Below are 14,244 nucleotides of genomic sequence, written 5' to 3'. Positions count from 1 at the left end.
CTAGAAAGGGAACTCTTGGGCAACATGAGAGAGAGAAGATGCAAAGGTGATATTTCAAGAGTTTTGACCCTAGCTCAACCGTGGAAAAAGAGACAGACATATGAGCATGGCAAAAAATGGAGGCTGTGATGTTATTAACTTAACCTAATTCCTGAAGGTCCAAAGCAGGATTGCAACAGTTACCGGGTTGAAGATCTTATTGTGGATCCCAAGCTGGTTGCCAGGTATCAAGAAGAAAAAAAAAAAAAGGAGCGGGACCAGCTCTTAGCCACCTCAGCCAGCTAAAAGGGGTTTGCCTCCAAAAGCTAAATTTTCCCCCTCACCATTATCTCACCCAAAATTTGAAGGACTAGACAAGGGATGCTGCAAGCTGTGCAAAACATTGATGATTACACCCAACTTGCAATGCAAAGGCCCAGGCTCAGTGCCTGTCCATCCCTCTGCAGGAGTTTGCCCCCCCCCCAAACTGACCCGTATTAACATGCAATCCATACTAGGAACCTTCTGTATTTGTGACAAGCCCTTATTGATTATTAGGACTAGTTCCTTTTTCAGTATGTTGCATGCCCTTTTCCTAGGTTGCGTTAATGTGAATATACATTTAAATTTTTGCAGTGTGTTGGTCCTGTAACTTGACACTCAATAATATATCTAGCCATTAAGTTAAAGACTGATTTCTAGAACTGCCATTTTTTTCTGATAGGCTCCCACCTACCCAGGAAATTAGTAAATTAGTCTGTTACAAATAGTATCAGTTATAAATATTCTTAATACTAATCAAAGCATATGACATTCAGCATTTCTTCTATGAAAGTTTAAAATACTTGGAAATCAATATAACATTCCTTCATGTCCTTATCCCCTAAATATGCTGTCCCACCATTTTAAAAAATTAAAATGTGATCAACTAAATGTAGCCATTATAACTGAAATTAAATCAAAGGAAAAAATGAGAAGCAATTTTTAAATCAAGTAAATGTGTGGATATATCCCATATGACAAAACTTTCAAAAATAACTGCAAATTGCTAGTTCTTTGAGAAATATTTGCTGTCACAAAATTTTTCTTCTTTTCAGTTCTGTCAGTTCTCTTGTTGCATTAGAACTAAACACAAACACTCTCACTCTCACTGCACACACTTTCTCTCTCTCTCTCTCATTATAGACGACTGATGGAAAAATAAACACCAAATAAGAGCATCTGGAGATGGTTTATTTCTTTACAAGTTGACTGGAAGACAATGTTGAAACAGACACTGCTGTCATTTCACAATACAGGAAATTTGGAAAAGGTGTCACAGCTGTTTTAAATAACTTCATTTTGAGCATGCCAATCATGTGGGCATGAGCCTTCACTTCTTCACTAGGAGCAGAGGAGGAACTCATCCTGCAATAAGTATAACTTAATTGAAATCAATGAATTTCCACCAATTTGGCCCCTTAAAGACAAAAATTAGTGCTATGGCCTAACTCAGCAGGGTATTTAAGCATCTTCCTGACTTTAAGCAACTAAGTAGTCCCATTAAAGTCAATGGGACTACTCATGTACTTAAGTATGAAATGGGGCCTATAATTGATTATATGCTTCTTAATATTAAATAGTAAAGAGTGTGTGTGTGTGTGTGTGTGTGTGTGTGTGTGTGTGTGTGTGTGTGTGTAAGTAAGTGATCTAGGCATTTAAAAAAACCCCAATAACACTGAGAGATAGGTAGAATGATTCAGTGAAAGGCCTGATTGGTAGTTTTGGGAACCAAAGTCTCCTGTTTAACCTGAACAGAACAGTTATGGTACAGCACAGGAAGCAGCAATGCAATATTGCCCAAACTGTTTTGCCAAAGTGCCTCAAATCTAACCTGGGAGGATATGCTGTAGGCTTGGATGAATATTTCAGTCCCCTGCGAGTTTACTCCATGTCATTCTGCTGAGACACCATCAGATTTGCCAGTTATACAGGTGGTTAGTGTAAACCTGGTCACTAGGGGTTGAGTTGAGACCATCAACTCATTCTCATTCATTTTGATGGTAATAGCTTTGATCACTATTGATCAGGGCAGGGTTACAATAGATGACAACAGAATTAAATATGTGATAGTATGTGATGAATCCATTCTTTTAAGGAAGCATAATATACTGTTTATCTAAACTTTTGTCAAGTACTATACCTGAATCCATATAGTAAGACACATTGCACAATTTGTATAACAAGTCTGGGATTTTATTAACTAAAAAAATTGAATTTAAACCTGTAGTGTATTCATTTACTTCATCACTGTAAAGCATATTTGAGAACTATTTCAGCCCTGCAGAGTGCAACCACAGCATCCCAGCCGGTATGAGTTTGGAGTCAATAAAAGACCACATTTGCATTATTATCTCTGAAAAGATTTAAAGGTTTATAGAAAATGTGTTGTAACCTGATGTGATCATCTCTGCGGTTATGATAGAGATTGATAGACATTTTAGAAATCATTCATGCTGAGAAATGTCTATCTTTTAAAATTTCAGCATGCTAACCTGAGGGAAGTGCTGTATTTTCCCCCAAAGCCGCTACGTCCTCTTTGCTTGAAATCTCTTGCTAGTTTGTTATGTGTGGAAAACGCACATCTTTTTCCCTCTATTTAGTGGCTCCACATACGAGATGGCTGCAATATGGCAGTTATTTCAGCTAAGGGGTAACTCCACCCGTTTTTTTTCTGGTACTGGCCTCATTGCAGCCATTTGTCAGGGAAATGAAATGCTAAATATATCTACATTGAGCTAAAAGTACCTGCAATGGCCAAACCAGAGGAGCATTTTGCTGATATATATGTCCCAAAATCAACTTGGTGAGTGTGTTATGCAATTCCCTCCAACAGATCAACTTTTCTTCATTGCTGCCAAGATACGCATTTATTTGTGCTGCTTACCGAGGTCTTCCCCATCTGTCTGATAGGAGAATGTAGCAATGGCATTAGTCAAGATGAAATTCTGGTACTGTGGGGATTTTTAATACTTTATTATGTTCAATGTCTCAACTTTATTTTTCATTACAAAGTTGTGTTTAGTCATTTTAAAATTAGCTGAGAATCAAGACAGGAAGTTCAGTGTTTTAGAAATTTGTGTTAATCTATAGCTCAGAATATATGTATTCATAATGTTTCTACACAGATGATGCATACATATAATTCTTAATACAGATTTATGCTACAGGTCTGGTCTATTGATAATATCAATAAAGAAGTTTACTTAATTGTGTAAAATAATTATTAATTATGTACATAGTAATATACTTGATTGTGAAGTGCTTTGAGATCTACTTATGAAAAATACTATATAAGAACTAGGTATTAGTATTAAAAAGAGTATGAATACATACTTAATCACTGGGCTATTATTGTGTACTAGGTAAATAACATGGTTTTAAAGTATTTGCAATTATTTATTTGATAGACTCAGGCTCCACTTAACTAATACATATTTAGAAACCTTTAATTTTTTTATTCTAAGTATACTGTACTGTTATGTCAAGATGAGTCTAATATCCATCTATTACATTTAATATAATCAAAATTGCCAACAAATAATTTTTATATGTAGTAAAAGAAAGAGAGGTTTCAAAGTAGCAGCCGTGTTAATTTGTATTCGCAAAAAGAAAAGGAGGACTTGTGGCACCTTAGAGACTAACACATTTATTTGAGCATAAGCTTTCGTGAGCTACAGCTCACTTCATCGGATGCATCCAATGAATTGAACTGTAGCTCATGAAAACTTATGCTCAAATAAAAGAAAGAGAGCAGCAGTTAATATAACTTTTTCTATAACAATTAGCAAGGAGTAGATTTTTAGTAACAATCTAAAATGGTTAGAAACTTCAGGTTAAGTTTAAACTATTTTAGTAACAGTAAGCAGCAGGAGAAGAAAAATATTATAGTTTATATCCATTTTGTAGGCAAAGAGCTGTAGACAGTTGGGGCTAAGTTGCTTTCTTCACAAGGTTCATACTTTTATTACTGTAACAGACTGGCTGGCAGACTTTGCAGAGGGATCGAAGGCTTGTCTGTTGAGTCATTTGGAAAAGTGCAGGGAAATTGCATCTGAGTCACAGTGGCAGGTGCATCTTGTTAACTCCAACCTGGGTATAAAAGGGGTTGGAACAGAAGAGGGAAACCAGAAGCTGGGATAGAGGCGGTCTTGCGGGGAAAACTCTTGGAACGGCTTAACTTACGGGGAGAAAGTTTAGACTTTGGTATATGTTCTCTTGTTTTTGAGTTACCAGCCAAATGCCAAGGAAAAGGTAAGTATGGCAATACACAATTTATGTATGTTTTGTTCAGAACATGTTAGAAACTCCATCTGCGTAAAATTTTAGAACCTACAAGTCCACTCAGTCCTACCTCTGCCAATCGCTCTGACAAATAGGTTTGGTTACAATTTTCAGGAGATAATGCTGCCCACGTCTTGTTTACAATGTCACCTGAAAGTGAGCAGGGGGGTTGGACTAGATGACCTCCGGAGGTCTCATCCAACCCTAATCTTCTGTGATTCTATGGATTCTTTTCCCACTTCCCATGCTTCAGGCACCATCTTTCTGTCTCTCCTTTTCAATTCCACTCTTTCTGTGAAACTTTCTATTGATTTTTCTGTTGACAATGGCTGAGTGTTAATGTCTAGGTGCATTAAGGTCTCAACATGGTGCCTAAACTGTATTCACATGTTCTGTATTCAGCTGAGGTAGATTTAAACTCTTTGGAACAAGGAATGAGTTTTCCTACATACTCTTTTTAAAATGGCATGTACCTCTACATCCCTTTATAACTAATAATAATATCTAGCATGTCAGTTACGAGATATACATCAATGCTAAGAAATGACTCCATGATGCCGTGTGGGTTCTAACAGTTATGTCATGCTGATTACTACAGAACTGTTTGAAATTAAACATTTTCATACAGTATATGTTGTGATGAGAATCTGCTTATGCACCTTTGAATTAATTCATGCAGTGTTGCCTGGAATATATGACACTATCTGTAGAAACAATATACATAAGGAACGTTGTGTGTTTCAAAGGGTACAAGCTTGTGATGAGAAAAGGAGTACTTGTGGCACCTTAGAGACTAACAAATTTATTAGAGCATAAGCTTTCGTGAGCTACAGCTCACTTCATCGGATGCATTTGGTGGAAAAAACAGAGGGGAGATTGATATACACACACAGAGAACATGAAACAATGGGTTTATCATACACACTGTAAGGAGAGTGATCACTTAAGATAAGTCATCACCAGCAGCGGGGGGGGGGGGGGGGGGAGGAAAACCTTTTATGGTGACAAGCAAGGTAGGCTAATTCCAGCAGTTAACAAGAATATCAGAGGAACAGTGGGGGGTGGGGTGGGAGGGAGAAATACCATGGGGAAATAGTTTTACTTTGTGTAATGACTCATCCATTCCCAGTCTCTATTCAAGCCTAAGTTAATTGTATCCAGTTTGCAAATTAATTCCAATTCAGCAGTCTCTTGTTGGAGTCTGTTTCTGAAGCTTTTTTGTTGAAGGATAGCCACTCTTAGGTCTGTAATCGAGTGACCAGAGAGATTGAAGTGTTCTCCAACTGGTTTTTGAATGTTATAATTCTTGACGTCTGATTTGTGTCCATTCACTCTTTTACATAGAGACTGTCCAGTTTGGCCAATGTACATGGCAGAGGGGCATTGCTGGCACATGATGGCATATATCACATTGGTAGATGCGCAGGTGAAGGAGCCTCTGATAGTGTGGCTGATGTGATTAGGCCCTATGATGGTATCCCCTGAATAGATATGTGGACAGAGTTGGCAACGGGCTTTGTTGCAAGGATAGGTTCCTGGGTTAGTGGTTCTGTTGTGTGGTGTGTGGTTGCTGGTGAGTATTTGCTTCAGATTGGGGGGCTGTCTGTAAGCAAGGACTGGCCTGTCTCCCAAGATCTGTGAGAGTGATGGGTCGTCCTTCAAGATAGGTTGTAGATCCTTGATGATGCGTTGGAGAGGTTTTAGTTGGGGGCTGAAGGTGATGGCTAGTGGTGTTCTGTTATTTTCTTTGTTGGGCCTGTCCTGTAGTAGGTGACTTCTGGGTACTCTTCTGGCTCTGTCAGTCTGTTTCTTCACTTCAGCAGGTGGGTATTGTAGTTGTAGGAATGCATGATAGAGATCTTGTTGGTGTTTGTCTCTGTCTGAGGGGTTGGAGCAAATGCGGTTATATGGTAGAGCTTGGCTGTAGACAATGGATCGTGTGGTATGATCTGGATGAAAGCTAGAGGCTTGTAGATAGGAATAGCGGTCAGTAGGTTTCCGATATAGGGTGGTGTTTATGTGACCATCACTTACTAGCACCGTAGTGTCCAGGAAGTGGATCTCTTGTGTGGACTGGTCCAGGCTGAGGTTGATGGTGGGATGGAAATCTTGAAATCATGGTGGAATTCCTCAAGGGCTTCTTTTCCATGGGTCCAGATGATGAAGATGGCATCAGTGTAGTGCAAGTAGAGTAGGGGCATTAGGAGACGAGAGCTGAGGAAGCGTTGTTCTAAGTTAGCCATAAAAATGTTGGCATACTGTGGGGCCATGCGGGTACCCATCGCAGTGCCGCTGACTTGAAGGTATACATTGTCCCCAAATGTGAAATAGTTATGGGTGAGGACAAAGTCACAAAGTTCAGCCACCGGGTTAGCCATGACATTATCGGGGATACTGTTCCTGACGGCTTGTAGCCCATCTTTGTGTGGAATGTTGGTGTAGAGGGTTTCTACATCCATAGTGGCTAGGATGGTGTTTTTAGGAAGATCACCAATGGACTGTAGTTTCCTCAGGAAGTCAGTGGTGTCTCGAAGATAGCTGGAAGTGCTGGTAACGTAGGGCCTGAGGAAGGAGTCTACATAGCCAGACAATCCTGCTGTCAGGGTGCCAATGCCTGAGATGATGGGGCGTCCAGGATTTCCAGGTTTATGGATCTTGGGTAGCAGATAGAATACCCCTGGTCGCGGTTCTAGGGGTGTGTCTGTGCGTATTTGTTCTTGTGCTTTTTCAGGGAGTTTCTTGAGCAAATGCTGTAGTTTCTTTTGGTAACTCTCAGTGGATCAGAGGGTAATGGCTTGTAGAAAGTGGTGTTGGAGAGCTGCCTAGTAGCCTCTTGTTCATATTCTGACCTATTCATGATGACGACAGCACCTCCTTTGTCAGCCTTTTTGATTATGATGTCAGAGTTGTTTCTGAGGCTGTGGATGGCATTGTGTTCTGCATGGCTGAGGTTATGGGGCAAGCGATGCTGCTTTTCCACAATTTCAGCTCGTGCACGTCAGCGGAAGCACTCTATGTAGAAGTCCAGGCTGCTGTTTTGACCTTCAGGAGGAGTCCACCCAGAATCCTTCTTTTTGTAGTGTTGGCAGGAAGGTTTCTGTGGGTTAATATGTTGGTCAGAGGTGTGTTGGAAATATTCCTTGAGTCGGAGACGTCGAAAATAGGATTCTAGGTCACCACAGAACTGTATCATGTTCGTGGGGGTGGAGGGGCAAAAGGAGAGGCCCCGGGATAGGACAGATTCTTCTGCTGGGCTAAGAGTATAGTTGGATAGATTAACAATATTGCTGGGTGGGTTACGGGAACCACTGTTGTGGCCCCTTGTGGCATGTAGTAGTTTAGATAGCTTAGTGTCCTTTTTCTTTTGTAGAGAAGCTTGTGATGATTGACAAAGCTGTGCAGCTCATCTGTATAGCAAGACAGACATTCCAAGCCCTGGGCTTTGGCAGAACACAAACGATGGCAACTGAGGCCATCAGTGGGCATAGGGGTGGAGGGAAAGGATTATAAATATTTCAAACATTTTAGAGGCACACGTGAGCTGAAATGTCAGGAGGTCAGTTTTTATTTATTTCTGCTTTCTGCTGCCATTCTTGCCTATTTCTACAATGGATGGTCCCTTGCACAAACATCTGGGATCAGGTTGCCAGCACCTGCAGCACATGGAGAGAGAGAGAGAGAGGTTTCCCTGACTATAAGACTTATTTTAAAATGCATAACTTAAATAGCTATTGATAGTAAAAAAGAATCATTTTAAAATGTATAGTCCCCGTCCCCCCCAGAAAGTGGATAATATAGGTATTTTTTTGTTTGCAGTATCCAAACTTTATTTTAAAAAAATCGGGGCTACAACACACAGACTGCAAGAGAACTTTTCATGATTTAAACCTGGAAGACTGTACAGTACATCTGTTTAACATCTTTTAGTTTCAAGAATTTTGCCTTGAAAATGTTCTGTCCCTTAAAAGGTTATGTTAGGATTTTCAGATGCAAACTGAAAAAGGTTTATGTACTAGTGGATCTTCTTTTTTTAACCCCTATGCGGCTGCTGGCCCATCATTGTGTTTTGCCAGGTGTTTTAAGAGGGAATCTTTGCTGATGAAAAGACATACGAGTTTGTCAATATTTGAGCACGCTGGAAAATAACTTTTTCAAGATGTAGCTGAAGATCCCTAAGTAGGCATTAGATAACTTGTTTGTAATTACCAAGTGACAATAAAATCACCCAAATTATGGCTAAATCTTTATTTCCTATATATGCTTCTCTCCATTACACTGGTTTTATGCTGATGCAATTCCATTGTCTTCACTGGAGTTTTACTGGCATAGCCGAGTGGAGAAACAGGCCCTTTTACTGCTTCCTGTTCAACACAGTTGGCAATATCTGCACACAAAAAGCCCAGGACTAGTTGTAGAAGTTATGTGGGTGAATCATAAGCTGCATTGGCAGAGCTGTGCTAGGAAACCTTTACTATGCTAGGGAGTAGTTTCCATAGCTTTAGAAAATGTGTTCAGTCTCTACATTAGGGCCTGAGACCAAGCACCGTTACTTCCCATTGAAGTTAAAGGGTCTTGAGGGGTCTCAGCTCCTCTGAGGAGATACCCAGACTCTTGCAAGACCAGGCCATTAATGAGCACAAAAAGTGACCCATTTAACAGTGGAAGGAAGATTCTGTGGTTCAAGCAGTAGATAGGAGGTCTGGAGTTTGGGTTTCAATGCCAGTGTAATGAGTCATCTCTGAGCCTGATGCAGGGGTGCTGGAACAATTTGTATAGCGGGGGTGCATTGAATCAAACTGTAAACCCTGTGTATGATGGGAACCACTTCAAGCCATGGGCTGTTGCCACACCCCCTGGACCTGATGAAAGCTCTTTGAGCCTGAGCCTGATCATTGGTGCTGAGTCTGATGAATCATCCCAGAGCCTGAAACCTGAGGGCTCCATGTCAATCAACCAGGACTCAGCCCATTCACAAGTGAAGGTCTAACTGGTGACCCAAAGGCCAGGGATATCGGCTCCCAATGAGAGCAGCCACTCTAGTCTGCTCAATGTTGCAACCTCATTGGGACAGACTGCACATGCTTTTGCCTTGTTCCAAGCTTGCTCTTGGTTCCTGATTCCTGCTTTGACCTTCGCTCTGGTCTACAGCCCAACAACTGGGCATGACTGCCACTGCTCCAACCACCAGGTTTGACTGCTGCTGCTTCAACCATGATTTAGTTGAAGGATGATTTAGTTGGGGATTGGTCCTGCTTTGAGCAGGGGTTGGACAAGATGACCTTCTGAAGTCCCTTCCAACCTTGATATTCTATGATTCTATGAACCACTAGGCATGACTATCCGCTTTTCAGTTTTTGACAGTCTGCTTCTTCCACAGATTTTCTGACTGACCTTTGGCAAGTCATTTAACCTCATTGTACCTCATTTTTCTTATTTGTAAAATATGGTTAATCATATTTACCTATATGGCAGGTGTGATGCAAACTTTAATTCACTGTCTGTGCAAAGCAGTTTATGATCCTAGGTTGGAGATTGCTATAGAGATAAATACTATTATTAATTTATATATATGTATTTTGGTGGTTTTTTTAAAAAGCACAGAGCCTACCTAAGAAACAACAGTAATTTTTCCTTAATTCAAGTAGTTTGATGCCATGCATACAGGAGACGAATCACAAAAAGCTTTCTGCTGCAATGCCTTTAGTGAGTGGGTGTGTGAAAGAAGAAGAGATAGCATTTCCTTCAGAGACATACACACCCTCTGACACAGACTAGAGAAGAATCTGTGTTGCAGAAGGCTTGCTGCAAGGGATTTTCCACATGTATTTTATTATTCTGAAGCTGATGGTGGTGACAAGTTGCACATTAAGTAACTGTCTCTTAAAAAAAATTACTTTTTTAATTATCTCTGTAGGAAAAGTGATGTAATACTGGGTTACTTGGGTAAACAAAGTCATTTGATTACGGAATACATTACCATCACATATGAAACTCGCTCCCTTCTGCCCCTTCACTTTAGACATATGGCTCTATGGTGATTACCTGCATATTTAGGGACTAGTGTGTTCAGATTCACTAAGTTAGTAGCCAACAGTTTTCACTGGGGAAATAAGTTTAGTCAACTGTTAGTAATTTGGTTTTGAAAATATCTGCAAAGTCCTCAAATGCATAAGACACAGTGAAACATATGGTCCTAATAAACCCCTTAAGAAGGAGACATGGTCTATTTTCCATTAGGGATGGTGCTTACAACATATGAATAAATACAGCTGAAGTTTACACATGTATTCTAATTTTACTATAGTGTGTGCATGTAGGTAAACATGCATGCATGCATATATATTTAGATGTATTCCCAGTGGATCATGATGCCTGGGAGGAGGGATAGCTCAGTGGTTTGAGCATTGGCCTGCTAAACCCAGAATTGTGAGTTCAATCCTTGAGGGGGCCATTTGGGGATCTGAGGCAAAAATTGGGGATTGGTCCTGCTTTGAGCAGGGGGTTGGACTAGATGACCTCCTGAGGTCCCTTCCAACCTTGATATTCTATGATTGCTATAAAATAAAACAAGCTGACAGAGCAAGTCAGTTGGTGTAAAAACAGGAAAAAATTACATATTAAAAAAACCAACCTTTTCTTGGGTTTTACCATTGTATACAGTGCACGAGTAGATTCCGCTCATCAGAATCAAGTGCATTATTATGATTGTAACAATTATTTAACAGCAAAAAGACTCCCTTTAGACCTGTCTGGTCAGAGTGCACGGTGTGCTAGGTCAAATAAAGCTTAGCTTCTCATCTTCTGGGTAAGTTGGAGCTTGGACTAGGTGAGTGGGGTGGACAGGAGGAGAGAAGAATTACCATCAGTCTCAGATATACAATAGTGTCTGGTTTTATAGGCATATCCTTGAAGTCCAGGAGACTGGTATTTTGGTTAGGCAGTAAAATATCCATATCATATATAGACTTAGCCAAGATGTACATTTGAAAAGAACATAATTATATTGGTTTCAGAGTAGCAGCCGTGTTAGTCTGTATTCGCAAAAAGAAAAGGAGTACTTGTGGCACCTTAGAGACTAACAAATTTATTAGAGCATAAGCTTTCGTGAGCTACAGCTCACTTCAAGGAGTCTTAAAAAAAAAAAAAGATGAATGTTCAGATTTTCAAAGGTGAAGAATGCATACAAATCCTGTGTTGAGGTCAATGGAAGCTGCCAGTGTTCAGCACCTTTAAAAATCAGGCCTGAAGTGTTTAGCAAAGGTCTAATCAGGAAAGGTTAAAAGAGATGGACATGTAAAAGATAACTTGAGGAAGTAAAGGAGGACAAAGCATATCAGTAAAATTTTGTCACCTCTGAATGCAGTCTCTCGTTTTCATGTGATTCACACATAGATCCCAAATGTAGAGAAGTTGTCAAGGCACAAGATCATCCTTGCAAAAAATGCAGTTGCCATCAGAATCTGCTGTGAGGCTTTTGATCCACAGTGGGGTAGGTTGGACATAGAAAGGAAGGAAAGGCCTTTTTTAATGTCACTGATTAATCAGACAGAGGTCTGATCCAAATCAAGTTATCTAATTTAAAACACTTTCCTGTAAAATTGAAAAATTGTACCAAATTTTCAAAAATGTGTTAACATGAAATCAAGCCAAGGTTATAATTCCCCTTGATGGAAGCTTTTAAGGGGAATTATAAAAATAAATCACAGTGCTTTATTTACTCTCCATTAACTAAAGACTGTAGATAACCTTTGCTACACTGCAACCTTCTATAATGTGTTGGATTTAAGTCTGTAGTTTTAAAACTGGTTTCTGTCTTCTTCAGTTTCTTGATGTGTTGCAAACCTCTGGCAAAGGCTGGGAGAATTTTTCAGTGAACTTGGGCATAGTTTCAGGCAAACGTGGGCCAACTTCCAAGCAAACTAGGTCAGATAGATGATTCTCAGTTTGAAACCATGCAAAGCTTCAGTGATTTAACATGGTCTCAACATGAAACTTGGCAGTTTCAGCGGGGTTTTTTCACTTTGCATTTTTGAGTTTGCTCAAACCTGAAACTCAAAGCAAAATTCAAGGAATGCAAGATACTGGGTGAAAAAAAATTATAGCAAACCCCTGGGAATAAAAGTAACCAACTTTCACTCAGTTTTCCATTATACCTTATTATTTTGTAAAGAAAGTGCAGATGGTATGAGGGTGAGCCAGGAATGTTATCCAATAAAGAATTCCACCTTCTCCATCTCCTGTCTTGGAGTGAATGAAAGAGGAGCATGATTAAATGGCTGTGGAATGTGACAGAATTTGTTACAATTTTCTGTCTATCCCTTCACATTGTCCACTTTCATAAGTAAGCCAATGCCTAAACCATCTGACAGGGCTGTCTTCTGTTGGACTGGCACTGAAAACTGGCATTTGGCTAGTATATCACATGATGCTGCAATGAGACTCCTGCCCAGATGGAAATGTTCAAATCATTGTTCATCTCTCATGGTCAGACTGCATCATGGGGGTTTGCCTGTTCCTTCTGTTTTTTGCCTCGTCAGCATGACTAAATGATTCCAAGCGTAGCAAGATAATTAATGATAACCTAGAACTTCACTCTAATGTATAGACCTACTATCTATGCCATCTTTTGAAATAGTCTCTTTTTACAGGAAGTAGAGAGGGAGGAGAACATCTTATTCTCAGTAGGTTGCCAGCTCTCCAGGATTGTCATGTGATGAAGTCTCTAGGAATACATCCAATCAAAATTGGCAATCCTATTTTCAGTCATGGCCTAGTTTGTTAAGTTTGCTTTCCAATTTTTTTTTTTTTTGGTCATTCCTGCTTTTCTTCTTCAGTCCATCAAAGTTGTATTATTCACTGACGTCAGGGAACTGAAATTTCTTGGGAATGTTGATTTCAGCCCATCCTTACCCCGTTATGCCTAACTAGAATGAGAGTAAATGAGGAGTTTCTACCCCATATATTCTTTTCTTTTATTCTGTATCTGATGATTGTCTTTGTTCTTCCATCTCTCCTTAGCAATATGAACAGATTAATAGTACATGACCTTTTTTTATTGCACCAGTTTGCCTTGGTGACACTGACATCTAACAGATTAGGCATGAACCTAGCAGTCTGAAAACATGGATTCTAATTCTGGAAGACAAGTTTCTAGTTTTGACATTTGTTTGCAGAGTTTACCTCATCTTGCTAATATGTGTTAATACTACAGCTGCCTTGTCTTCACCAGGATTTTACTTCAGGTTAGTTACTGTGTGTTAGCTAACACGAGCTAAGAACACACCTTTGTTCCTAGTGAACACAAGATCCAGCCTGTAGTTTTCCCCATCTGTAGGGGTGGGTTAATGTTAGTTACTTCATAACACAATGATTTTTGTAAAGTGCTACATAAGTAGCAAATATGATTAAGAACAGTCAGTGGTAGAGCAGAAAGAACCCAGGACCTCATGTTTCATGCTGAATGTGCCAGAACGTCTGATTATTGAGGGTACCATTATCCCCTTCTCCTCATCCTCCTCTTGCAGCTCCCTTTTCAGTATAATGAATTTTGGCAAGAAAATAACATTTCCTTTTTTATTAAATATCCAGAAAGTGAAAAATATTTTGTTCATAACTTAATTGAAAAATATCAATCTATCAACATATTGGTCCAATTTTATGGAAGAAGCCCATGATAGAGCACGGAACTGGAGTAGCATTCATGTATGCTCACTTCTATTACTTCCTATGCTAAGTTTTAACTAATGTGACTTTTAAAAGCCGAGTTAAAGGTATAATCCTGTAAATAAAGGTTCATAATGGAAATGCTGAGAAATCCTAGAATCCAGTGGTGAAAAATATTCATTTAATAATAAATCTATATGAGATATTTGTGTTGATGATTTCTGAGTAGCAGCAGTAACAGCTGACTTTATGTGGATGGATGCATTAGACATGTAATGC

At 39.6% G+C, this 14,244-nt stretch overlaps 1 protein-coding gene across 14 annotated transcripts in view; it reads left to right on the top strand.

The window, feature by feature from the left end:
* SUGCT (succinyl-CoA:glutarate-CoA transferase) overlaps window positions 1–14,244 on the top strand; it is a 483,091-nt gene that overhangs the window by 243,503 nt on the left and 225,344 nt on the right. The window contains exon 13 of one of the 14 annotated variants that reach the window (XM_038389978.2): window positions 1,165–3,544. The exons of 12 other annotated variants lie outside the window; for them this stretch is intronic. In XM_038389978.2, the coding sequence (XP_038245906.1) occupies window positions 1,165–1,194 (30 nt within the window). In that variant the 3' untranslated portion in view covers window positions 1,195–3,544. Of the gene's footprint in view, window positions 1–1,164; window positions 3,545–14,244 lie in introns of those variants that run through there. One more of the 14 variants, XM_038389975.2, reaches the window with a different exon arrangement.

Source organism: Dermochelys coriacea, chromosome 2, assembly GCF_009764565.3.
Source record: "Dermochelys coriacea isolate rDerCor1 chromosome 2, rDerCor1.pri.v4, whole genome shotgun sequence".
NCBI lineage: Eukaryota > Metazoa > Chordata > Testudines > Dermochelyidae > Dermochelys > Dermochelys coriacea.
Note: the sequence above shows the minus strand (reverse complement) of the source record. Positions and strands in the feature narration are given on the sequence as shown.